This window comes from Chelonoidis abingdonii, chromosome 15 (assembly GCF_003597395.2).
Source record: "Chelonoidis abingdonii isolate Lonesome George chromosome 15, CheloAbing_2.0, whole genome shotgun sequence".
NCBI lineage: Eukaryota > Metazoa > Chordata > Testudines > Testudinidae > Chelonoidis > Chelonoidis abingdonii.
In genome coordinates, this window is record NC_133783.1 from 12834579 (window position 1) to 12860218 (window position 25640).

The 25640-nt window shown below is 44.8% G+C and overlaps 1 protein-coding gene across 1 annotated transcript in view; it reads right to left on the bottom strand.

The window, feature by feature from the left end:
- Positions 1-24118, bottom strand: part of SNCG (synuclein gamma) — a 52821-nt gene extending 28703 nt beyond the window's left edge. Inside the window, exons 1-3 of the mRNA XM_032780678.2 lie at positions 23685-24118; positions 17660-17701; positions 16373-16500 (exon numbers count right to left, since the gene is read on the bottom strand). Coding sequence (XP_032636569.1) covers positions 16373-16500; positions 17660-17701; positions 23685-23805 — 291 coding nt within the window. The 5' untranslated portion in view covers positions 23806-24118. The remainder of the gene's footprint in view (positions 1-16372; positions 16501-17659; positions 17702-23684) is intronic.
- Positions 24119-25640: the final 1522 nt, after the last annotated feature.

Sequence of the window (25640 nt, forward strand, 5' to 3'; positions counted from 1 at the left end):
GAAATGAAAAAGATCAAGTCAGCGATATCAACGTTAGCTCATGGTTTGGCATTGGCCTGCTAACCCCGTGGTTGTCAGTCACTCCTTGAGGGGCCCACTTAGGGAAGTCTGGGGGCAAAATCTAGTATTTGGTCCGCTAGTGAAAGCAGGGGGCTGACTCTGATACCTTTCGAGTCCCTTCAGGTTCTAGAGATGGGTATATCTCCAATTATTACCTATACTCAGCAAAAGAAGAGCAGAGAAATGAAAAAGATCAACTCAGCGATATCAACGTTAGCTCAGTGGTTTGAGCATTGGCCTGCTAAACCCAGGGTTGTCAGTTCACTCCTTGAGGGGGCCACTTAGGGATCTGGGGCAAAATCAGTACTTGGTCCTGCTAGTGAAAGCAGGGGGCTGGACTCGATGACCTTTCGAGGTCCCTTCCAGGTTCTAGGAGATTGGTATATCTCCAATTATTACCTATACTCAGCAACACCCAGGAGGTGCTCAGTAACTTTACTTGGATCCAAAGTTATTTCAGTCACATTTTCTTCTGTGGGGTACTGAGTGTCCTCAGCACCCATTGAGGACACTGGAAATATAAGCAGCTCAGCATCTTATGGGATGTGGCCAGGGACACCTCAGGCTTTTTTGCCGCCCCAAGCAGTGAAGGAGGGGAAAAAGAAGTCGCAATAGACGGCACTTTGGCGGCAGCTGATCTACGACGATGCTTCATTCCTCGGTGGCAGGTCCTTCGCTCTGAGAGGGACTGAGGGACCCACTACTGAATTGCCGCTGAAGACCTGGACGTGCCGCCCCTTCCCATTGGCTGCCCCAAGCACCTGCTTCCTGAGCTGGTGCCTGGAGCCGGCCCTGGATGTGGCCCTTTGTTTGTTAGTAGCTATCAAATTAATGAGACAGCTCAGAGGAGCAGGTGCTACAAACTGCTAAAGGTCAAATGCTATGCTTAGCTGCACCCACTGTATCCCATTGACTGCATGGGTGTAGCCAGGAGCAGAATTTAGCCTTACGTATTCAAAGTTCTCTAGTGGGTGGTAGTTTTGTATTTCCCATTGAAGCTAGTTGGTAGCACATAGTTTAAATGCCAACACACGCTCCCAGAGGTTGATAACAATGCTAATAGACCTTACTCAGGAGCAATATGTCCCACAGAGAGAGATCTGAACTGACAGGGAGAAATACTTCACAAATTCAATAGCATTGTAGAACATTCAGCACATGAGAAGAAACAATATGTAACAGATGTTAGTCATGTTGCTTAATGAGCTAGGAGAATGTGCTTGGACACTACAGTGATGAGCACAGTATAAAAGCCTACACAGAATAGAACCAAGCCAAACCCTGAAATTACACAATTTCTTCCCCAGAACATCACTGAATAGGAGCCTTGCATAGACTCCGGCATGCTAAAGGTAGAGGAGCAGGGTTTATTCCTAACATTAATCGCTTTCTCCTTTTTAAACAGCACACAGATTACAGAACTACATGTTCTATATATTGGTATCTGGATGGTCTTGATGTTTCCTTTAAGATGCTGTCAGGCAGGCACGATTTAATAATGCAAGGCATGTCAGTTAGAGCTAAATACTGGTCTCGTTTACTTGTGCCAATCCCCCTGAAGTCAGAAGGGTTATGTGGATGTAATGGACCACAGAATCTAGATTTTAGCATCGACCCTAAGAACTAAAAGGGGGAGGGAAGGAGTGGAGCAAGACTGCCCAGACCAAGTCCCTCAAACTTCAGGGGTTTAGGTGCTCATTGACACTTTCAGGATTGAAGGAGCATCAAGCAATCCAACATTGAGATGCTATATGTTTGTTCCTCTTCATATCTCTCCAGCATATTTTTCAATACATTGCAGGCTGTTGCTGTTGCTAACATCTATTTCACACATTAGTTACTCTGCTGATAAAGAAATTTCTTCTGAACTTCTCTACTGCTGGCTCCTTTTTGTTTCACTTATGCCTCCCTGTTTTCTGTCTTTCCACCTACAGTATTTCTGTGGCTGCAACCGATCACCACACATTTATTTGAAGCAAGTGGCATGGCTTTAGGCTATAAGTCCAGAGAGGCGCACTACGTGGCAGGATGACTCTATAGACCTACTGGTTTAGTGCACGCACTGAGAATCCTGGGTCCCACTCTTCTGCTCAGTGAATAGTTTACATTTCTATACAAAAGTTGAAATAGTTTCAACAGAGAGTGAGAGACCCTACCCAGAGTATCCTATAGATTAATTATTAGAGCTGGTGAGGGAGGTGGAGACATATTTTTTTTTTTTTTTCTTTTTTTTTTTTTTTTTTTTTTTTTTTTGTTTTTAAGTCCCTCCTCAAATCAGGCAGTATGCGGGATTTGAACCAGTCTCTCACATCCCAAAAGAGCGTTCAATTGCTTGTTCTGTTACATAGAAAGGGAGGCAGCACCACTCCTCCTTCCTCTTCTCAGCTGTCTTGTTATGGGGGTTAGTTCGTGCTTCTGAGCCACACCAACCAGACAAGGCCAGTCAGAATGATAGTGAGAATTCCACTGGGCTTAGGTGTGAGCTGGTTGTCTTGCAGCTTGGTTGCATTCAGGATTAGGCAGTGGGAATATGACACCACAGGAAATTTAATATAGGGGACTTTAGGGCACCTATAGGGTTAGGTTGGTAGCTGATGAGTTGTGGGGTTTGAGGATTCAGTGGTGCAATAAATATTGGATTTAGGCATCGTAAGTTCCCTTTGTGGAGTAGTCCTAAATTTCTAAACAAGATTAGAACAATTTTGGCCAGTGCTCACTAGGTTTTAATTCCATTGATTGTAACTACCAAGTAGTTAATGTCTGAGTCTAGTTTGAATAACGCATTGACTCAAGCTGATGCAGCTCACGAAAGAGTGGAAACAAAAAAAGCTACCAAGTTATCGAAAGAACTCCCAAATATTTAGGTTCTGTAGCTAGGTATAGGAGTATGGTTGCTCTTTGCTTCCATTGTGAAAGCATTCTTGGCTAATGAACAATTCTTTCGAGTGGCTTTTTACTCATATCCATTCAGTTAGGTGGCGCGCGCTTGCGTGCACGTTCGTCGGAGAAACTTTTACCCTAGCAAACTCAGTGGCCGGCAGGCTCGCCCCTAGATGGCACCGCATATGGCGCTTATATATACCCCGGCTGGCCCGTCCACTCCTCAGTTCCTTCTTACCGCCCGTGTCGGTCGTTGGACAGTGAGGCGCAGCTTAGCTGACTCCACCTCCCTAGCGATTCGCTCGTTGCATAGTTTTTTCATGTACATAGTTTTTTCTCTAGCTTATGTACTCGTTTACTTAGTTATAGTTTGTGTATATAATTAAAGATGATTGGGGGTTCGCCTTCTCCCCCCCGGCGCCGGGGCCCATGCCAGGTTCACCGGGCTTCAAACTCTGCGCGCCTGTCGTCGGCCGATGCCCACAGGACATCCGCACGACTCCTGTTTAAAGTGCTCGGCGAGGCCCATCTTTCGGACAAGGCCATTTCTGTAAGGCGTTCAAGCCCTGGACTTAAAAAGAGTGGGACATTTCGCCTGAAGGCAACTTTTGATGGAGGCAGCTCTAATCCTCATCCTCGGCACCGACTTCCGGCACCGGGAACAGTTGATCTTCTGCTCCAGAACCAGTTGAAGACTCCTCGGCACCACCCGTTCACCAGCCCAATTCTCCGGCGGCGCCGCTCACTCTTCCGAGGAGGCAAGAAGCACAAGGCTTCCTGCGGTACCTTTTAGCTACACCACAGTCAGAGCGCAGCTCCAAGTCGGACCGCCCGGCACGCCAACTTGCCGCGCACCGCTTTCTCTGCACCATGATTCGGTCTCTCAAGAGCTGTGAGCCCGCTGCTACCAGCTCCCCAGCCCGGGCTGTGGGTAGAGCTTGTCATACCGTCCACACCAGGAGACTTTCACGGCGCGGGACCTCATTTTCTCACAGAGCTGAGCTGCTCCAACCCCAGCACCGCCAGTGCGAGGCATCCAGTCGACTGGGCAACCTTGCCATGGTGCGTCCATCTTCCCCGGGCACCACTGAGCACCGTTTGGTGTCGATCGGGTCCCGGTGACTCGCTTCTCGGCCCCGGCACCGCTCCGATCCCGGTACCGGTTCGCACTCATGGCACCGCTCGAGATCCCGGCTCTCCTCTACCGTCGGCACCACCGCACCTCTTGTAGGGCCTATCCATAGATGACGATGTTCAGCACCGGTCGACCTCCCGGCACCGCATGGTCGTATGAGTCCGCGTCCGCTCTCAACACCGCCACGGTTCCGGTACCTCCCATTCACCGTACTGGCAGAGGAATATGTGACGCAGAGACCTGATTCCAAGTCTACTTCAGCTCCCCCGTGGCCATCTCTCTCTCTCTTGTACACGACAGCGCCTCCTATGGGGTTCGGAGACTTCAAGCCCATCAGGACCACGGACCCACCCCAGTGGTCTTTTCGTACACCCTGGGCCTACCACCACGCCCAAGGCGAACCAATGGGCCATTTCACGGCTCTGGTCCATTCGGAGACCTGGTCTCTGAGGCATATCAGGCAGACTTCCCCGCTGATACGGAGGGCAAGCGCACTGCCACAGGCTCCAGAAGAACATGATGTTCTGGGACGGAGGCCATTTCCACCAGGATGAGGCATCAATCAGGACCCACTCATCCAGGGTTGTTCTCATGCATTCTTCCCCGGATGAGGCGTAGCGGGCACATCATCATCGAGATGGGTGTTGCTCATATCCATTCCACACCCACCTCCCTTCCCCACTGTCTGAGTAGCGGCAAGAGGACTGAGAAGCGGACGGGCCGGCAGGGGTATATATCAAGCGACCATAGCTGCGCACTCTAGGGGGCGAAAAAAACCTGCCGGCCAACCAAGTGTCTAGGGGTAAAAGGTTTCTCCAATGAAAGTGAACGTCAGCCGCGCACACCTAACTGGAATGATATGAGCAACACATCTCGAAAGAAGACAACAGTTACAAAGGTGGTAACCGTCTTTTTTTCCTTCCTGCAGGGAGTTTTTCTGTTTCTTTCACATGGCTCATGATTCAAAGACTGGAACCAACTAAAGTTTCCACATTTGTATCTGAGACAGAAGCTTTCTGTTTAAAATCTGTCTTAATCAATGCATAATTTTCGGTCACACGGGCCCTCATTAACAGATGTTTAATTTTGTTCAAAACTGGCATAAATTGGAAAAGAGGGGAAGATTTCTGTGGCTTTTATGGGTAAATAAACTCTTGAGTGTGGACTCAGAATGGGTCTGAATTAACCCTGCCCTCTAGGTTGACAAATAAGTACTGTCCCAGTTAAGATGTGCACATACTGTCTCTTGCTTTGGTTTGGCTTAATTATGGGTACAGTCTACGCTACAGGATTATTCCGATTTTAAATAAAACCAGTTTTTGTAAACAGATTGTATAAAAGTCGGGTGCACGCGGCCACACAAAGCACAAATAATTCGGCTGGTGTGCGTCCTGTACGAAGGCTAGGCTATCGTAGCTATCTTCATAGTTCCACAGTCTCCCCCGCTCCCATTGAATTCTGGGTGAGATCCAATGCATTGATGGTAGCAAAACAGTGTCGGGGGTGATTCTGGGTAAATGTTGTCATCATTCCTTCCTCCGTGAAAGCACGGAGACAACATTTCGCGCCCTTTTCCTGGATTGCCTGGCAGATGCCAAGCATGGCAACCATGAGCCATTGGCCTGTTGGCATGTCACTGATGTGTTATGGATGTGCTGACAGATGCGGTACTGCAGCGTAACAGCAGATTCATTTGCCTTTGCAAGTAGCAGAGACAGAAGTCGTTCTGTACTGTCTGCTGCTGTCATGGGTGCTCCTGGCTTGACCTTCGCTGAGGTCGGCCGGGGGTGCAAAAGACAAAATGGGAATGACCCCGAGTCATTCCCTCCTTATGTTGTATCTAAAAATTAGAGTCAGTCCTGCCTAGGAGTAATGGCAAGTGTATAGAGAAGCAGTGTATCAGAGAACCAGAGAGCACAGCCGCTCTGTTGATCCACAGAAATGATGAGCTTACATGCCATCTATGGGGTGTCCTGCGGGAAACAACCCATCCAATTGCTTCCTCCTCCTCCAACCCTTGTCTGGGCTGTACATTGCAGGGTCCCCCATTTGTGTGATGAAGTAATAAAGAATGCAGGAATAGAAATAGACTTTTTAGTGAGATAAAATGAAGGGGAGGCGCTCCGCTACTATGATAGTCCAGGCAGGACATTAAATGGTGGAGGGGAGAGAGCGCAGCATTCCGCTGCTATGATAGTCCAAGCAGTACAGAATCTTTTCTTTAGACATAAAAGTGGGGGGCTGATGGAGTCCAACCCCCATTTGCTATGATGAGGACGGTTACCAGCCGTTCTGTACCATCTGCCGGGAATAACTGGAGTCATTCCCATTTTTACCCAGGCGCCCCGCTCACCTCCACCTGAGGCCAGCCAGGAGAACTCATGGGCTGATGACGAGGACGGCTACCAGTCCAACTGCACTGTACGTCTGCCACTGGGGAAGGGAGGGGAGAGGATGCTGCTGTTCATTGCCCCAGCACAGTGGTCTACCAGCAGCATGCAGTAGACATAGGGTGACATTGAAAAAAGTCAAGAAACAATTTTTTCCCTTTTCTTTCACGGAAGGGGAGGGGGAGTAAATTGACGAGATATACCCCAACCACCCCAGACAATGTGTTTGACCTACAGGCATTGAGGAACTCAGCCAAGAATGCAAATGCTTTTCGGGGACTGTGGGGATAGCTGGAGTCCTCAGTCCCCCCTCCCTTCCTCCATGAGCATCCATTTGATTCTTTGGCTTTCCATTACGCTTGTCACACAGCACTGTGCTGTGACTCTATATCATAGCGGAGATTTTTTCAAATGCTTTGTCATTTCGTCTTCTGTAACGGAGCTCTGATAGAACAGATTTGTCTCCCCATACAGCGATCAGATCCAGTATCTCCCGTACGATCCATGCTGGAGCTCTTTTTGGATTTGGGACTGCATCGTCACCCGTGCTGATCAGAGCTCCACGCTGGGCAAACAGGAAATGAATTCAAAAGTTCACAGGGCTTTTCCTGTCTACCTGGCCAGTGCAGCCGAGTTCAGATTGCTTTCCAGAGCCGGTTACAATGGTGCACTGTGGGATACTGCCCGGAGGCCAATACCATCAATTTGCAGCCACACTAACCCTAATCTGATATGGACTACCGATTTCAGTGGCTACTTCCTCTCGTCGGGGAGAGTACAGAAACCGGTTTAAAGAGCCCTTTTATAGAATGAAGGGCTCGTTGTGTGGACGGGTGCACGTGTTCAATCGGTTTAACGCTGGCTTAAAATCGGTATAAACGCGATAGTGTTAGACCAGGCCTATATGTTTGAGAGACATGTGAAGTAGAAGATGATCTGCAAGAATTGTTTATGGCTGTTTTCATAGTTCTAAAACAGATCTGGCTTTCAAAGAGGCTGAAAGCCATAATGAGGTGTAAATAGTTGTATAACAGTAACACTCCTACATTTGTTTAGACCAAAGTGCCTTCCACCACCACCTAGACACCAGGTAGTCTCACCAGAATGTGGCCCAATTTGCTTCCACTAGAATCCATGGGAATTTACATTTGGACTTAGTGGGAGTAAGCACAGGGTGGTGTTTTTATAAGAAAATATTCCTCCATTTTGGAAAGCTGTTGGAGGCAAAAAGGATAGATCCAAAAAGTAGGGAAGCAAATCTTAAAGATGTTTCGATATATTATCATACTACATTTAAATAAAATAAATAGCAATCCTCACATCACTATCAACTAATAGAATTATTTCTCCCACATTTCAGCTAGAAAGAGGGACACAACAGGGCTGGCCCCTCCTTTTTAATGTCTCAAATCACTGTCAATGTACATGTGTCAACAGTCAGCTATTGAAGGTGTGACTATAAACAGGAAAATTCAAAATCAATGTATATGCTAAGAACATTTTTATACTATTGAAGAATCTATCCTGATCAATCCCATCATTATTGAATGTCGTTGATATTTTTGGAAATATCGCTGGTTTTTGCATTGACTGGAATAAATCACAAACAATAGATCTATCCAAAAGACCAGATTCTTCTCAGATTCATCATTTTCCATTTCAAATGAGTCAGGAAATAACTTACGGAGGTGTTAAAATTTGTCCTAATCTTCCCAAAATTGTTTCTATAAATATGGACTATACATTAAAAGAAATTTCCAAGGCTGTAGAGAGGTGGCATCTCTTCCCTCTAACCTTTCTGGGGAGAACAGAAATAGACAAAATGAGTATCTGTCCAAGATTGACCTATATAATTAGCCTGTTGCCTTTCAAGGCATCTCACTTACTTTTTGCTCAAATAAATAGGCTTATCATGGCAAGCAAGGCTGTTTTTTATTCCATACAAATAGGATATTTAAGTTTATATACAATAAAAATTCCCCTCTCACCGCTATGGGTGGTATGTGTCTTCCTCAACCTCGGGTCCTCTACCAGAGGCCTGGGAGTCTGAGGGTTCTGCGCAGTATCTTAGCTGTTCCTAGCACTGCACTCTTCTGGACAGAGAGCTCTGATGTTGTTCCTGGGTTCCTCTTTCAGGCCCTGGTACTTCTCCAGCTTCTCATATTCCTTCTTCCTGATGTTGCTGTCACTTGGCACTGCTATATCTATCACCACCGCTGTCTTCTGGTCCTTGTCTATTACCACGATGTCTGGTTGATTGGCCAGTACCTGCCTGTCCGTCTGGATCTGGAAGTCCCACAGAATCTTAGCCCTGCTATTCTCCACAACCTTCTGTGGAATCTCCCATCTGGTCTTGGGAGGGTCTAGCCGCCATACGCTGTGCAGATGTTCCTGTACACAATGCCAGCCACTTGGTTGTGCCGTTCAGTGTATGCTGTTCCTGCCTGCATCTTACATCCTGCCACTATGTTTGGACTGTCTCTGAGGCCTCTCTGCACAGTCTGCACCTTGGGTCCTCTCTAGTGTGGTAGACCCCTGCTTCAATGGATCTGGTGCTCAGTGCCTGTTCCTGTGCTGCTATGATCAGTGCCTCAGTGCTGTCTTTTAGTCCAGCCCTTTCCAGCCACTGGTAGGATTTCCCAATGTCAGCCACCTCAGCTATCTGTCGATGGTACATCCCATGCAGGGTCTTGTCTTGCCATGGCACTTCTTCTGCTTGGTCTTCCTCCCATGTCTGCTGCTGCCTCAGGCATTCTCTCAGCAGCTCATCTTTGGGGCCATCTTACTGATGTACTCCTGGATGTTCCGGGTTTCATCCAGGACAGTGGCTTTGACGCTCACCAAGCCCCGCCGCCTTCTTTCCGGCTGGTTGGTATACAGTCTCTGGGTGTTGGACTTGGGGTGGAAACCTCCGTGCATTGTGAGGAGCTTCCGGGTCTTCACATCGGCAGCTTCCATGTCCTCCTTTGGCCAGCTCACTATACCGGCAGGGTATCTGATGACCGGCAGGGCGTATCTGTGATGGCGTGGATCTTGTTCTTCCCACTGAGCTGGCTCTTCAGGACCTGTCTTATCCTTTGGTGATACTTGGATGTTGCTGTCTTCCTTGCCTCCTCATCGTGGTTTCCATGTGACTGTGGGACGCCAAGGTACTTGTAGCTGGTCTGTATGTCTGCTATGTGGCCCGCTGGTAGTTCCACCCCATCAGTCTTGACTACTTCCCTCTCTTCACTACCATCCGGCCACACTTCTCCAGTCCGAATGACATCCCGATATCCTCACTGTAGATCCGCGTCAGGTGGATTAGCGAGTCGATGTCTTGTTCATTCTTAGCATACAGCTTGATGTCATCCATGTAGAGGAGGTGGCTGATGGTAGTTCCACTCCTGAACCTGTACCCGTATCCAGTCCTTGTGATTATCTGGCTGAGGGGGTTTAAGCCTATGCAGAACAGCAGCGGGGACAGTGCATCACCTTGGTATATGCCGCACTTGATGGCCACTTGTGCAAGCTGCCTTGAGTTGACTTCCAGTGTTGTCTTCCATAGTCCCATTGAGTTCTTGAGGAAGGTCCTTAGTGTCCTGTTGACTTTGTATAGCGCCAGACATTCACAGATCCACGTGTGCGGCATGAGTCGTAGGCTTTCCTGTAGTCAATCCAGGCTGTGCTCAGATTGGTCTGTCTAGACCTTGAGTCTTGGGCGACTGCTCTATCTATGAGCAACTGGTGTTTTGAGCCTCTGGTGTTGTTCCCAATGCCCTTCTGAGCTGTGCTCATGTACTGGCCCATATGGTCCTGTAGCTTGGCAGCTATGATGCCTGATAGGACTTTCCATGTTGTGGGGAGGCAGGTTATTGGCCGGTAGTTGGACGGTTCTGTTCCCTTGCAGGGGTCTTTCATGATCAGCACTGTCCTTCCTTGTGTTAGCCAGTTTGGGTGGGAGCCTGCTGCTAGCAGCTGGTTCATCTGTGCTGCTAGGCGTTCATGCACTGCTGTTAGTTTCTTTAGCCAGTAGGTGTGGATCATGTCTGGTCCAGGTGCTGTCCAGCTCTTCATGTTTCTTGACCGCTGATGGATGTCTTCTACTGTGATGGTGACTGGTTTCTGTTCTGGGAGATTGCTGTGCTCTGTTCTCAGGTCCTGCAGCCACTTTGCACTGGTGTTATGAGTCTTCTCTTTCTCCCATATGTTCTTCAGTACTGTTCAGTTTCTGCTGCTGGTGGCTCTGCTGTTATTGTGTTGTTGCACTGCAGTTGGGAGTACACCTTGGATGGTTCTTTGGAGAACAGGGCATTTACTTTTTTGGCCTCTGCTTCTCTAGTGTATCTCCTTAGCCTGGTAGCCAGTGCTGTGAGCCTTTGTTTAGCAGTCTCTAGGGCTTCAGATGGAGTCAGGCCTTGTATTTTTTCAGTAGCCAAGTCTTATCCTTAATCTCTACACCCTTCTGTAGTTCCACCAGCTGACTAACTTCTCTCCGAGTCGCCTTGATCTTATCCTCCAACCTCATTTTCCAGGGTGGGTACATACTGTTGTTCTTCTTGATCGTGTAGCCAAGCATCTCCAGGATTACAGAGGCTGTAGTAGTATACCAGTTCATTGGTTTGAGTTATGGTTCTGGTTGGAGCCACTCACGCCAGCTTAGGGAGTCACAGCCCCAATTTGGCTGCCGTACCAACTCAGCTGGTGGAACCACTTTGGCTCTTCTTATACTTTTCTCACTTCCATTCTGTGCCGTAGTTCCTCTAGTGTCCCAGCCTGGTAACTTCATCCAGGGCTATCTCCAAGTCATTCCCTTCTTCAACCTGTTGCTGCCATCAACTTGGACGACTCCGGTCAGGTGCTCCTCTCTCCACGCTGTTTTCTAGTCCTTGTCTATGTCACGTTAGTCCCCTCATACGTTTCATATATCCTCTCTCATTAGGTCTACTGTTGTAGTAGCATTCCATCAATTCCAGGTTCTCTTGTCTCGTCCATGAATGGTTTGTTCCAGTAGCCCACTTATCGTATAAAATTTATATGAAATAGAAAAAAGCCTCGCTTGTCACACAAAACCCTTAAAAAAAATCGTGGGTAACTAGAGGCATGGGGTTGTCAGATTTGTTCAGTAGAACCTCAGAGTTACAAACACCAGAGAGAGTTACAAGCTGACCAGTCAACCACACACCTCATTTGGAACCAGAAGCAAATACAGTAGAGTACTACTGTAAACTACTAAAAAATAAAGGGAAAGCAGCATTTTTCTTCTGCATAGTAAAGTTTCAAAGCTGTACTAAGTCTATGTTCAGTTATAAACTTTTGAAAGAACAACTATAATGTTTTGTTCAGAGTTATGAACAACTTCCATTCTTGAGGTGTTCGTAACTCAGAGGTTCTACTGTATCTATATTATCTAGCATTCCAAATGCGCCCTATTGTAAGGTGGTTCCCCTTCAGTAGCTTTGTATACACACTGGCCTAGTTTGAGATTGAAAAAAGCATAACAATGCCCTTTCTCCTTTTATATACCTTGAGAGGCTACCCACACCCTTAAGGAAAAATCCAGTCTTTGCATCTGCCAGGGAATCCTGCAAGGTGATAAGATGATTTACAACATCCAATCATACTAATTCTCTTCTTGTACCATTGTGGGATAACCTGTGCCTCAGGATCAAGGCCAACTCCATGCTTAAGACAATTTGGATAGAAAAATGCTTTGCATTACCCTCTCAATTTCAGTCTCAAAGAAAAATGCTTTGCATTACCCTCTCAATTTCAGTCTCAAAGAAAAATGGGGAAAAAACCTGGGAGAATATCTGGCTTAATGTGAAAGATACTTCGTGTTCTTTATCCTTGTGATTCTTTCAGAACAAGATATTAAACAGGCACTGCTAGACTCCAGAATGTTTAAGGCTAAATTGGCAACACACAAGTGTCGGAGATGCAAATATCCATGTGCCAACCTTTCATGCATCCTTTATACCTGGCAAAAAATGGATGTGATCTTGGGCTGCTATCTTGACATGGTGGAGAAGCTTGCATATACTTAAGACTCTAAGAGTAATGCCATCTGAAGTCCTGTACTCCTGGTAGGGTCAGTCCTACGGCGGTAAGGTCAAAGGCGAAGTACCAGGCAGCCCAGCACAACACAACCCAGTATAAGACCTCAACGGCCAAACAGGCAGTTGAAGTAGGATCACCTTTCAACACCCGCGAAGGCAGACAAAGGCCACAACGGAGGAGAAACCCCTGGTCATCTTGCAATCTCGTTGCAACCGGACACAGGTGCCTCTTTTGCCAAGATTTGTGTGGCTGCCGGTGCGCATCAGCTCCTCACATTGAACTACTCACACTCAGGCTTCTTTCACAGGAAGAACTTTTCCCCCACCCCTTCCCATAAAAGTCCTGTGGCTATGGGTGAGTGGCGATGAGGATAGGAGAAGTGATCACCAGGAGTCCCTAGTCACAAACCAACATGCAGGCAGTAACTGCAAGATGGTCATCATGTGCCCCTGGACTGGGATAGAGGGGCATTTTTGGCAGCAGTGGTCATGAATGAGCAGGCCTTTTTAGGAACCCCTCTGCTCACCCCATACAGGGAAGGGACTAGAAAAGATGCCCCAAACATAACCATGTCCAGAGGGATCACTTGCAATCTTGTCGAAAAACAGAAATGTTTCTTGCAACTTGGAATGTCCATACCTTAGTAGACGAATCAAAAAGTGAAAGACCCAAACACAGAACAGGAATTGTTGCCTGAGAACTCTCAAGGTACAACATTGAAACAAGACCCGCAGATGGAGGCCTCTTGAGGAAAAAGGGCAGTGGTTATACTTTTTTCTGGAAAGGAAAACCAGCAAGCAACAGGCAAATACATGCTGTTGGCTTTGCAATTAAAAACCTCCTAGTCAACCATCTGACTGAACTCCCTGTAGGCATCAATGGGCGCCGTATGACCCTCTGCATCCAACTGGTCAATAAGTCATTTGCCACTAACATCAGTGCATATGCACCAACTGTTGATGCTGAAGAACAGAAAGAATCCTTCTACACTGACCTTGATAAAATTTTGTCATCCATTCCAAAAACAGATAAGATAATCCTTTCTAGGGATTTTAACATAAGAGTTGGCTGAGATTCTAACATATGGAGTAGCACCATTGGGAAGGAAGGAGTGGGCAAGACCAATTCCAGTGGCATCCTTCTACTCAGAAATGTGCAGAGCATGACCTTGTGATCACAAGCACAATCTTCAGACAAAGCAACAAATACAAAACAATGTGGCAACACCCCAACTCAAAGCAGTGGCACCTCCTAGACTATGTCATTGTAAGAACACAGGATCTAATGTCCAAATCACCCATGTCATGAGAAGAGCCAATGATCTCTGGACTGACCACTGCCTGGTGAGGTCAGTCATGGGTATCAGGATTGCACCAAAACATAGAAAGCAATCCATCACACAGATGGCAATACAACATCCAAAGACTTCAATCCTCAGTGCACCAGGAGAACTTCCAATCTTCTCAGTGAAAAACTGGCCATCTGCACACCTGAAAATGACAGCACAAGTGTCAAAGACGACTGGGAAGTCCTAAAACAGACCATCCATGAAGTTTGCAAGGAATCCATTGGCTTTGCTACCTGCCGCCATCAGGACTGGTTTGACAACAACACCACTGAGATTACAGTCCTTTTGGACCAGAAAAGAAAAGCTTTCTGCGTCTGGCAAAACCAACCACTATCTAGTCAGAAGCAGAACTCTTTCCATCAGCTCAAAGGTGGATCCAAGAAATCAAAAAAAAATGGTGGAAGGACAAGGCAAAAGAAATCCAAACATTCGCTGACAAACATGATATGCAAAGCTTTTTTTGTAAGACAGAAACCCTGTAAGGACCAAGCTCATGTGGTCATACACCTCTGAGATCCAAAGATGGTAGTACACTTCTTAGAGATACCGAATCCATCAAAGAGCACTGGAAGGAACACTACCAAAAGCTTCTAAATTGAGAATCAACTGTGACTGTCGATACCATCGACTCCATCCCTCCTGACCCAATCTGGGAAACTCTTGCCAACTCACCATCACCTGAGGAGGTCTGCAAAGCAATGAAACAAATGAAGAACAGGTCCTGATGGTATACCAGCTGAAGTACTGAAAGTGGGGGGCTTCACCTGCTACTCCTCAAAATCTGGTGCACTGAAGAAATCCTTGCTAACATCATCACCATTTTCAAAAAGGGAGACAGGGCCATCTGTGGCAACTATCGAGGCCTTGCCTTCCTCTCCAACGCTGGGAAGATTCTTGCTAGAATCTTATTGAATCACCTGCTCCCTCTTGCAGAGAAAGTACTTCCAGAGTCCCGGTGTGGCTTCAGACCATCATGAGGCACAACTGACATGATTTTCACAGCCAGGCAGATCCAGGAAAAATGTCAACACCACCACCAGGAGCTGTATATGGCCTTTATTGATCTGACCAAAGCCTTTGACTCTGTCAATCATGAGGCTCCATGGAAAATTATCTCAAAGTTTGGCTGCCCAAGCAAATTTGTCACCATTGTAAGACTCTTCCATGACCAGATGACTGCCTCCATCTTGTGCAGTGGCTCTATCCCTGAGCCCTTTGTCATCCAAACTGGCATAAAACAAGGCTGTGTACTGGCACCCCCCCTTTTCTCCATTTTCTTAGTAGCTATGAAAACATTAATCCAAGACTGTTTACCACAAGGCATTGGCATCCAATATCAGATTGACGGCACCCTCTTCAACCTTTCTCGTCTCCATGCCAGAACAAAGTAATATCGACAACAATAACTGAACTGCAGTATGCAGAAGATTGTGCTGTAGTTGTACACTCAAAGAAGGTTCTTCAAACATCCCTTAATTGCTTCTCTGAAGCTTTTAAAAGCCTATGGGTAACTCTGAACATCGGCAAAACACAAGTTCTCCACCAACCAGTCCCCGGTCAATCAGACCCAGCAAGGAAGATCTATACTGATAAAGAAGAACTGGAAAGCGTAGAATACTTTGCCTATCTTGGCAACCATCTCTCTCAGAGGGCAGACACAGATGTCGAGATTCAGCACAGAATGCACTGTGTCAGCCTGGTCTTTGGCAGACCGTCTCACCGGGTGTTCAACAACCCCATCATCAGAACACATACTAGATTTTTAGTTTATACAGTGGGGGTAACCCCAACTCTCCTCTATGGCTGAGAGGGCCTTGAATGATTCTAAAACCTGTAGTAGTTTGGAGTATCATGAGCATTTTGTTCCAAGGCCTGTACTTCGTTACAAATATGAACTGACTCATTCTCAAAAACACCCTGGTGACACTGGAAAATTTTATTAGGTCTACTTAAAAAAAAAGGGGGGGGGGGAAATTAATGCAGAGAGCTTGTCTGGTTTGCATTAAGCCATAACGGGAACAAATATCACAACTTGGGTTAAAACTCAGGAATTCCTGGCTCCCAAGCCTGTGATCAGAACTTTAGTCCTCAGTTTTCTCTCTAAAGAAATATAGATAGTTTTACGGGGAAATAGATCCTTTATGCTGAAGGGTGATATGGCTAAGTATTGATCACCTGAGTCTCTAGGCATATAGATAAAGATTTTTCAGAAGTGACTAATGACTTTGGCTGCCTAGAATATAAGGGCTCTGATCAATGCGCAGATGAACAACATGCCTGTACTAACCTGTATTACATAGCAAAATATGAGGACGTATTAACGCATTATACCTCTATTAAAACCATCACATTAAACATAGCATTATATCTGATATCACAGCAGGGTTGTCTGAGTAAATACATAGATGATCTCAACTGTAAATAATAAACTGAGCCTCAGAAACATTCCCAGGTGTTCGAAGAAGTATAATGCAAAACAAGCCTCTTATTTCCTGTAGGTCTCTGAAAAAACAAACATACCTTTTTTACAATCCCAGTAGTGGTTACAATGGTCTCTGCTCCTTCTACAGTCTGTCTTGCCACTGTGTTCACGCTGGCCACAACCGCTTCACCCACCACATTGGCCTGCTCTTTGGTTTTCTCAGCAACTAAATGTTCAAGAAAAAGTAGAGTCAGTGAAGTAAGTTCAAAATCAGCCTTTGTTTAACTGGATAACATCATAATTGACAGTCTACAGAGCTAGCTTGGATCAGTGAAATGGATGGGGCCCAACATTTGCAGCAGGGTAACACAGCAATATTTTGCCCAGTGCTATCTGTTATTTGGACTTTATGTATGCAGGCTACATGCTAACAGTTTAATTTTACAATGTACTGGGGCTAATTCTCACATATGCTACTTATCTCAAGAATAGGTGGGTATTGGAACCTGGCAACCTTTAGAGAAGGGGCAGATTGCAAAACAAATCTACACCAAGAAGCAGTAGCACAAAAAAAGTCATCTTGCCCATTGTAGACTGTCAAACTGGGCTGCCTTTCTGTAATCCCTTTCCATCTAACTAAACCCTCCCTATAAGCCCCTTCTAGATGATTAATAGAGCTGACTGGAGAAAGGTAATTCTGTTTCACAGAAGATTTCAATATTTCAAAATTTGGTTTTGTTCCAAATTAGAATGAAAACCAAAAATTTCAAAATTCACAGTGAAAGTAAGAGTGCAGTCCATCTGGTCAGCAGCTATGGAGCCAGGGACCCTGGATGCAGTGGGGTCATAAACTCTAAGACAGCCTGCCAGGCAGGCTGACAAGGAGTTTGGTAGGTGAGCTAGGAGAAAACCAAGCAGGTTTCCAAATTAATGTTGTCAAAAAAATCAAACTGTCTTCACAGAATGTTTTTATTTCAATGATTCTGCAAAGTCTGTTGAAAAAATGTTTTGTTGGAATTTTTCTGACTAGATCTACTGATTAAACCCTTTTGGCCTGCTTCCAGCACTGAAGAGTGCCACAACCTACAACATTGCCCAACAACAAGCATCCTTGACCCATCCAGCAGCAGAACACTCATACTCTCTGACACGCTGAGCAGAATATCGAAGCCTCTGTGATGCCTTTCCTGTGTTACTTTGTTTAGGAGTCCCAGTATGCAGAGCATTTCTATCACCAACAAATCATTCTGGAGACCATGGTACTTTGGCTTTTAACATGTAAAAGAAAACTCCTCTTGCTTTATATCAGTCGGAATTATATTCTTATCTATATTTACAACAGTGCGCTATTGATTTACACAAATCTGTAGGGACTGTACTCTTACCTGAACTCACGCTGTGCACAACTCCCTCCTTGGTTTTGGTACCTGTGAAAAGAAACATAGGCTCCATCAACATCATCCCCTGTGGGAAGACCTCTTGAGTTCTGATAGGGTGTGGTCTTAAGCTGCAGGGTCCTCGAGTATTTCTCAATAAGGGCCAAATCCTACTCACTGAAGTCCATGGGAGCTTTTCTGTTGGGAGCTGGATAGCTCCAGTTAGTTTTCCTGGCATGTGTATTATTTGGAGGTGTCTAGACAATTAATCTTCACCTTTTACACCCTTAAATAATATCTTTAAAATGAAAATCTGGTTGATTTAATAGTGCAGTTAAACCCATGTTAGATTAACCAATTATGTAAAAGAAACCAAAAGAGAACTTACCATAAAGAAATGCCAAAAGTCTGCTTTTTTCATGCTTTCAAACACTGAGCTACAATTCTTGTCTCTTCTCCTACTTCCCAGCAGGAGGTCCAGGCTCAGCACTTGTTAAAGCCCTGATTTCATACAGTCAGTGGAAATTTTTAATACGTAAGGAGTACAGGATTGGGCTCAGAGAGAGACAGGCTGTCAGTCACTGTCATGGTGATCAGGACAGTGCAGGTATTTCTAAAAATATTTATTTTCATAGTAAAGAATATGTAATGTATTTAGCAGCCCTATGCTGTGAGGTGTTGAAGTCAATGGGAGTTGAGGGGACTGGCCCCTAAGGAACAACAACAAATCATTGTGGTTTTCCTTTAAGCCTGAATCTACTTGCTCAACAGACCTCATTGTATCTGTGTACTGCAGCATGCACAGTATATCAGATCACTTACAGTATGTTTAAACTGCAGCTTGGAGCGTGCCTCTTAGCCCGGGTAAGCAAACGTGCTAGCTCTGCTCAAGCTAGTGCACCAAAAATAGTGGTGTGGCTGTTGTAGAGTGACCAGATGTACCAATTTTATAGGGACGGTCCTGATTTTTGTGTCTTTTTCTTATATAGGGTCCTATTAAACCCCCATCCCAATTTTTCACATTTGCAATCTGGTCGCCTTATGCCGTTGCAGCATGGGCAGTGACACTAGCTCGCCACCTGTGTACAAGCCCGCCCAGCTCCCTGGTTATGAGTTTGAGGTGCGAGCCCAGTCTGAACATTGCTGCATAGACGGCAGACTGCTATTTTTAGTGCATTAGCTTGAGCAGAGCTAGCATGTGTCTGCCTGCCTGGGCTGGGAAGCACACTCCCAGCTGCAGTGTAGACATCCCCTAGTGCTGAGGTTTTCAACCTTTTTCATTTGCAGACTCCTAAAAAATGTCAACTGAAGGTGCAGACCCCTTTGGAAATCTTAGACTTAGCCTGAGGGGCCCTCAGGGGTCTGCGGACCACAGGTTGAAAACCACTGCCCTAGTGGTTGGAAGCCTCCATAATAACTAGATTCAGTTTCATGTTAAAAACCATTCCTATTGTAACTCCATTGACTTTAATAATGAATTTTCCCTAAAAACCGTTTTTCATTGTTTCCATCTTATTAAAAATCATTTAAATCCACAAATCTTCTCTTTACTTTTTCATACTCATGTCATAAAAATGGACAGTTTTTATGGTCCAGTTACAAAACACTGTAAAGAGTGATGCAGACGCACCCTGGCTGTTAGCTACAGCAGCATTGATTCAATAATTATGTGTGGGTGGGGTGGGGAAAATTAATTGCAGACTGTGCCTAGCACTCATCACGAGCCTAGAAGGAAGGCAGAACAAGTGTACTACTGTGATAACTAACCCAGCCCAGTTCTGTCCTGTCTAATTGACATTTGTAATGTGCTGTTAAACATAGAGCTCTGTGTCACTCAAAAACTTGTGTCACCAATAGAAGTTGGTCTCATATAAGATATTACCTCAACCACCTTGTCTCTCTAATATCCTGGGACTGACACGATTATAACACTACATACAAACATAATAGGTCTTTTTTTAATGTTTGTTAAGGTCATCTAGACTCAACTATAAGGAAGATGCCCAGCTACTTCACAACCTAACATTCTACTTCACACTCAAATGACTGTACAATCATGTAGAGGAGAATACATTTGATTAGTGTAGCAGAATGGATTAACGGTACTATGCAGGATATATCAGTATTTGAAAACCAGAGAATATTGCACTGTGGTTGTGATACTCTGTATAATCATGTAAACAGCAAACAGCAGTGAGCAGAACAGGTCTGCATTGCATACATGCTCACAATAATAAATTGAGGTCCTAATATGTGCCCAGTGCACCAAGTTCTATTTTAATATAAATCTTGCTTTAATGTTCATTATTCCTACAGGTACCCAATACATCAGACTATACCATTCCAAAAGAGCACTGCTTAATGCTGATTTATTCTACAATTCACCAGTCACAGCCATTCAAATATAGCTCTGCTTTAATGCTTCTAAAAATGTAACTTCTTAAATATCCAAAAATCAAGGAAATCAGCTGTTCTAATTAGCTGAATTCATATATTCATTATATTTGCATTACTCCAGCGAACACATACACCAAAACAAGAATTGTAAGGAGTTACTCTTATTTCAAATCATTACATTTGTTTTTTGCCAGGACTCTTCACAAATAGCTATGATTTCTTCTTCTTTTTTTCTAATGGAAAAAAACTCCTAAGAAGAGGGAACCTGGCAAAACAAAAATATCTGAATGCAATTAAAGAGCGAAGCAGAAGCAACAGCAGCAAAAAGCCCCTGGTGCTGCACCTTGTACATAGCTTGTTAGGTTCTTTTCATTTTTTTTAAATGCACTCAGGACCACACCCAATGACTCAGACTTCAGCTATCATAATGTGCTCTATGAAATCTAATCTTCCCGCACATATCCTTTTCAGCAAGCGACATCTGTTGAACTGATAAGCATTCAGTTGAAGCTGTCAAGTTGCACTGTTACTTTTTAACCTTTGCTTGCAGCTTGTGTGCTTAGTTACAGGTTCATACCTTCCCTGTCCCTGCTACAAAAAAGAATAAGAAATGTATAGGATATAGAAAATTTACCATTGGGAAATGACATACCAATCAGAAGTTTTGTATTTTAACTAGGTACACTATGGTGATAGTGAAGCACTGTGCACCAAGGACAGGCATGCATTCATACAGGAATAACACATGACAGGGTGTGTACAGCTCCTGTACAAGGTATTAGATCTGGTCTTTTCATCTGTAAAGGTCAATGCCTTGGGTGTCTTGTGACTGATGCATGAGGCCAGATGTTTTGGGCATGCCAGAACCGCATTCTTTATTGAGAACTACTGGATTGGATTATCTTGTATTTCTTTGATACTGAATATAATTTTGTGATTATGATTGTGATCTTTCTATATTGCTTGTACTCCTGTGTGGCTTACAACTCAATATTGCATCAGGTTCTCTGCTAGTGTAAGTTGATATAGTTCCTTTGACTTCACTAGAGTTTATACCTATTTACACCAACTAAGAATTTGGCCCAGTGTTGCTGCTGGTCATGGAGTAACTACGAGAATCCACAGCAGCCATTATGTTCTCAACGACAGCAGTAGCATGGACAGGAGAATTTGTTTTGACTGAGTGAGGGAATTGGAAAAGAAGCCCAGTGCCATAACCAAAGTGCCATGAGATCTTTCTTTCCCACCTGGGTAACCACATCCATGAGCAGAGAGAACCCCATTTGAATGACTGTCATGGCAGCATCTCTTACCAATGCAGCCCCACAGCCTCAAACTGCATTGCAGTGTTAGCACAGGATAGTGGAACCCCCACCCCCAGGCATTGACATGGGTTGTGAATTGAAACTTTCTGGCCCAGAGATCAGAGTGAAGATACCAGCAAAACTATGATGACCCTGTAGGCTTCACGAAACTGTGCTGCAGTAGATGTCACAGAACTAGCCATTTTATCTCACGCTGCAGTGACTCATCAATATTGGTACTGATGTCTGGTCAACTGGAATCCTCAGGAGGACTCAGAGGTCCCATCAGTGCAGTGAAATGCTGGCTTTCAATTCATTAGCAGAGTTATGTAAGAAGCTGACTCAAAATAAGACATCCACCCCACCCACTACTATCCTTTTTCTGACATCCAGAAAAGACTTTCACATCTCTGAGTGGTTCTAACTACACTGCAGATTCAGATTTCAAATTCCTTCATGCAGTGTCTTAACAGCAACCTAAATGTAGTAGGTTATGTAAAGAGGGAAAGAGTACTGAAAGAGCATTTTAATTTAATTGGGCATTTTGATTAGCCTTTCATGGGGATATAGCTAGGGAGTGTAGCGCAGCAAACAGGTTCTGGACCCTGCAATGATAATGGGTGGTACACATGCATATAACTGGCATCTATCTCTTTGCTCAATTAAACCAAATTCTGAGAGAGCTTAATTATCTGGATTTTAGCATCCCCATTCTGTGAAATCCTGGACTAAGGACTAAGCATGCTCTAGCATCCAGTATGCACTCACCACCATGGAGGATCAGGCCCTTAATGAGCAAAGCATCAAACAATGCATTACAAAAAAGGCGGAGAGCATTTTATAATGCATTGTGTGATGCTCTGCTGACTAAAATGTTTAAATGCCTGATGTAGTTAAAAAAGTATCCATGCTCCTCAAAAAGTCAGTGTCTAAACAGACTCTTCATTCAGCTATTTAGGTTTAAAAGAAGGCTTTCAAAAAGTTTTTGAAATGGTTAAATACATAAGATCATGGCAGAACATTCCGCACTTTGTCTCATGACTGTGCAAAAATGAAAAGCAAATCAAAGGCCTGGGAAGATATTTGGGAAAATATTTATAAAAATGCTAAATATTCTGGTCTGATCTTGCTCTGATCACCTAGGAAGAAGGAATTGGGTACAATAGCAATTCCCCACATTTGACAGCTGGTTGTCATGGTTTTTGTTTACTTATTTTTAGAGATGCTGTAATCAAACTTTTGATTGTGGTTCAGCTTCAGATTAAAGTGTGACTAGGTTATATATTGCTAGATAATGGCAGGATTAGCTGTACTACATCAGTCATTCTCTAAATCTGGGGATGAAGATTTGCTACGAATGGGGTTTCTGATTCCACTGAATTTTGAAAATGCAGATCTGTAACTACTGTAAGGTTTTTACCGTGGTGATACTCTGTGTATAAGGCAGTGTTAATGGAATCAAGAACCTTTTCTATTTAAAAATCACAGCTTACCCACAGCCAGCACATACAATAGCAATCCTCCCTTTGGAGAATAACGGGATAAGAGTGTAAGACTACAAACACAGTGTATATCAACCCAGTGGTTTTGTCCACCAGTATCATGCATACACCTCCATCAGACAGTGCTGATACCAGGTTTCAAGGGCAGCTCTGAAATGATTACTGTAGGGTTTATGGAAATGGAGAGGATTCATTATATAATAGATGTTTCCAGGAAGGGAACAACTTGTGTCATGGTCCAGCATCTAGCCATTGGACAATACTGATAACTGTCTCTTTGCAAAGCAAGTAAAGGATTTTTGCATGGAGAATGTAAAGGGTTATAGAGCATAAGGAGGAGAATCTCTGAATAAAATGAGATAAGGGTGGGAAAATAGGTGATTCCTACTAGCCTAACTTAATAAGCAGAATCACTGTGTATGCCCTTAATAACCTCAGTCACTATGCTAGTAGTCAAATGTTTGGAGAGTGAGTGACCTACCCTGAAAGCAAAGAGGGGAATAATAATTGTAATATGTACCTTCCATCAGAGGATCTCAAAGTGCTTTCTGAACATTGCATTAATTCATATGTAGCAATCCTGCCTCCCTCCCCCCCACCCTGGGAAGTAGGTAAGTATCAATATCTGTTTTGCAGATGGGGAAACTGAGGCATGGAAGGTTTTGACACCCCAAGATTACAAGTGAGACTGTGGCAGAGGTGGGGATGGGATGCAGATCTCCTGCCTTTCAGTCCCATGTTTTAACCACTATCCAGTACTTCATGCTTTCTGGAAGATAATTTATGTCACATTTCATGCTCAATTGTGTATTAAAAATAGTTGTCTCTTACCTACATACATCACACCCTCTTTGGTCTTCTCTGCAGCCTCAGTCACTCCCTGTTTGGTCTTTTCTGCTGCAGCCACCACACCTTCTTTAGCAATGGAGAAACCTTTCTTAAAGACATCCATTCTTGCTTGCTTGCTTTGGTACTAGCTGCAGGATCTGATTCAAGGATGATGATGAAAAGCACCTCAATGAACACTGACTGTACTATGCAATCTTACCCCTCTATGGCTGTTCCGTGTTTCTCTGCGTCTTAGTCTCTTGCTATCTTTTGCTCTTATTCCTCTGCTGGATGAAGGCAGTGTGGTGAACTACACAGCCTTTGCCAGCTCTTATTGATGAGAGGCACTGCAATGTATCCAATGCCTGTGAATAGCTGATGCTGAAATATTAATGACATACATCTGCATGGCAAGGTTTTGGATAGGAAGAAAGTTGGGAGGGAAAAGAAAGAGGTAGGTTGAGAGACTTTTTGGAATATGTCCAGATGATTAAAGCTTTTAAGATCTGCTGCAGTGATCTCACTCAAGGACACTCTGCAGATGCTCTCATTTGGAGAGGGAGGTTTTTATCAACGAAGCTCTAAGGAATTGGTGTTTTAAAAGCATAAATCTCCAAGGATATGGTGGAGAGAGCAAATGGGAAGAACTACTACAGGCTCCTCAAAGCTGAAAAATAGGTATAGCTGGTATTCCTAACAAAACAAACAGGGTCAGGTGTCTTTTGCTAGCAGTTACCAGAACCCATCCCTAATAAAGGGGTATCACAAACATCCCTATGTAGCCAACACCAGCAGAAAGAGGGAACAAAATCTATTTACAAAAGCTTAATTCACAGTTAAAAAGCAGATGATTGTATTTGTGGAGTTTGAAGTTAGCCCCACAAGGCATGCTATGTGATTTATGTTTGGCTGCACATCATCTTACAATTATTCACTTCTGAAAACTCACAGACACCCTTTTTGGGTGGCGGGTGGAATCCCGTTTTCTACTCACCTTTTTGTGTTGCTGTAGACGCCGCTCACTTCAGCTGCTGCAGAATGATGCAACATTTTTATGCAGGCATCATCACTCATATCAAATGGGTGCGTAGCGAGGACTGTTGGGGAAATCAAACCTTTGATCTGACATTGGATTGTGGAAAAATCTTTTCGGCTACATAGAAAGCCCCTCCAAAATTAAGGCTCAGTTCAGCAAAACCCTAAAGTGTGTGCTTAATATTAAGTGTGTGAGTAATCTCATTGAGTTGAATGGGGCTAGTCGTGTGGTTAAAACTAGGTACATGTTTAAGTGCTTTGCTGAATCGGGTTCTGAGTGCCCCAAGTTAGCTATTGTCTTGCTGACAAATCATAATTCAAAGAAACTAGATTTGACAGCAATTGTTATACCATTTTCTAGCACAATCAAAAGTGTTGAGCAGCTGGTCTCATGGAAGCCGGGTACCAAATCATATTTATTATTCTACTATTAGGTTACACACAGGGGTGGCTCCAGGCCCCAGCACACCAAGCGCGTGCTTGGAGTGGCATGCCGCGGGGGGTGCTCTGCCAGTCGCCAGGAGGGTGGCAGGCAGACTGCCTTCGGCGGCATGCCTGCGGAGGGTCCGCTGGTTCCGCGGCTTCAGTGGACCTCCCACAGGCGTGCCTGCGGAGGGTCCGCTGCTCCCGTGGCTTTGGTGGAGCCGCGGGACCAGCGGACCCTCCGCAGGCACACCTGCGGGAGGTCCACTGGAGCCACGGGACCTGCGACCAGCAAAGCGCCCCCCGCAGCATGCCGCCGTGCTTGGGGTGGCAAAATGTCTAGAGCTGCCCCTGGTTACACAGGAAACAACATGTTATAAAATACTATTCTCTGAATATTCAGTGCTGCTGACTGTATCTGCTAAATTGAGAGGCTTAACTATGTTAAGGAAAGAATACTGTGCCATCTTAGGCCAGGTCTACACGACGAGATAAAATCGA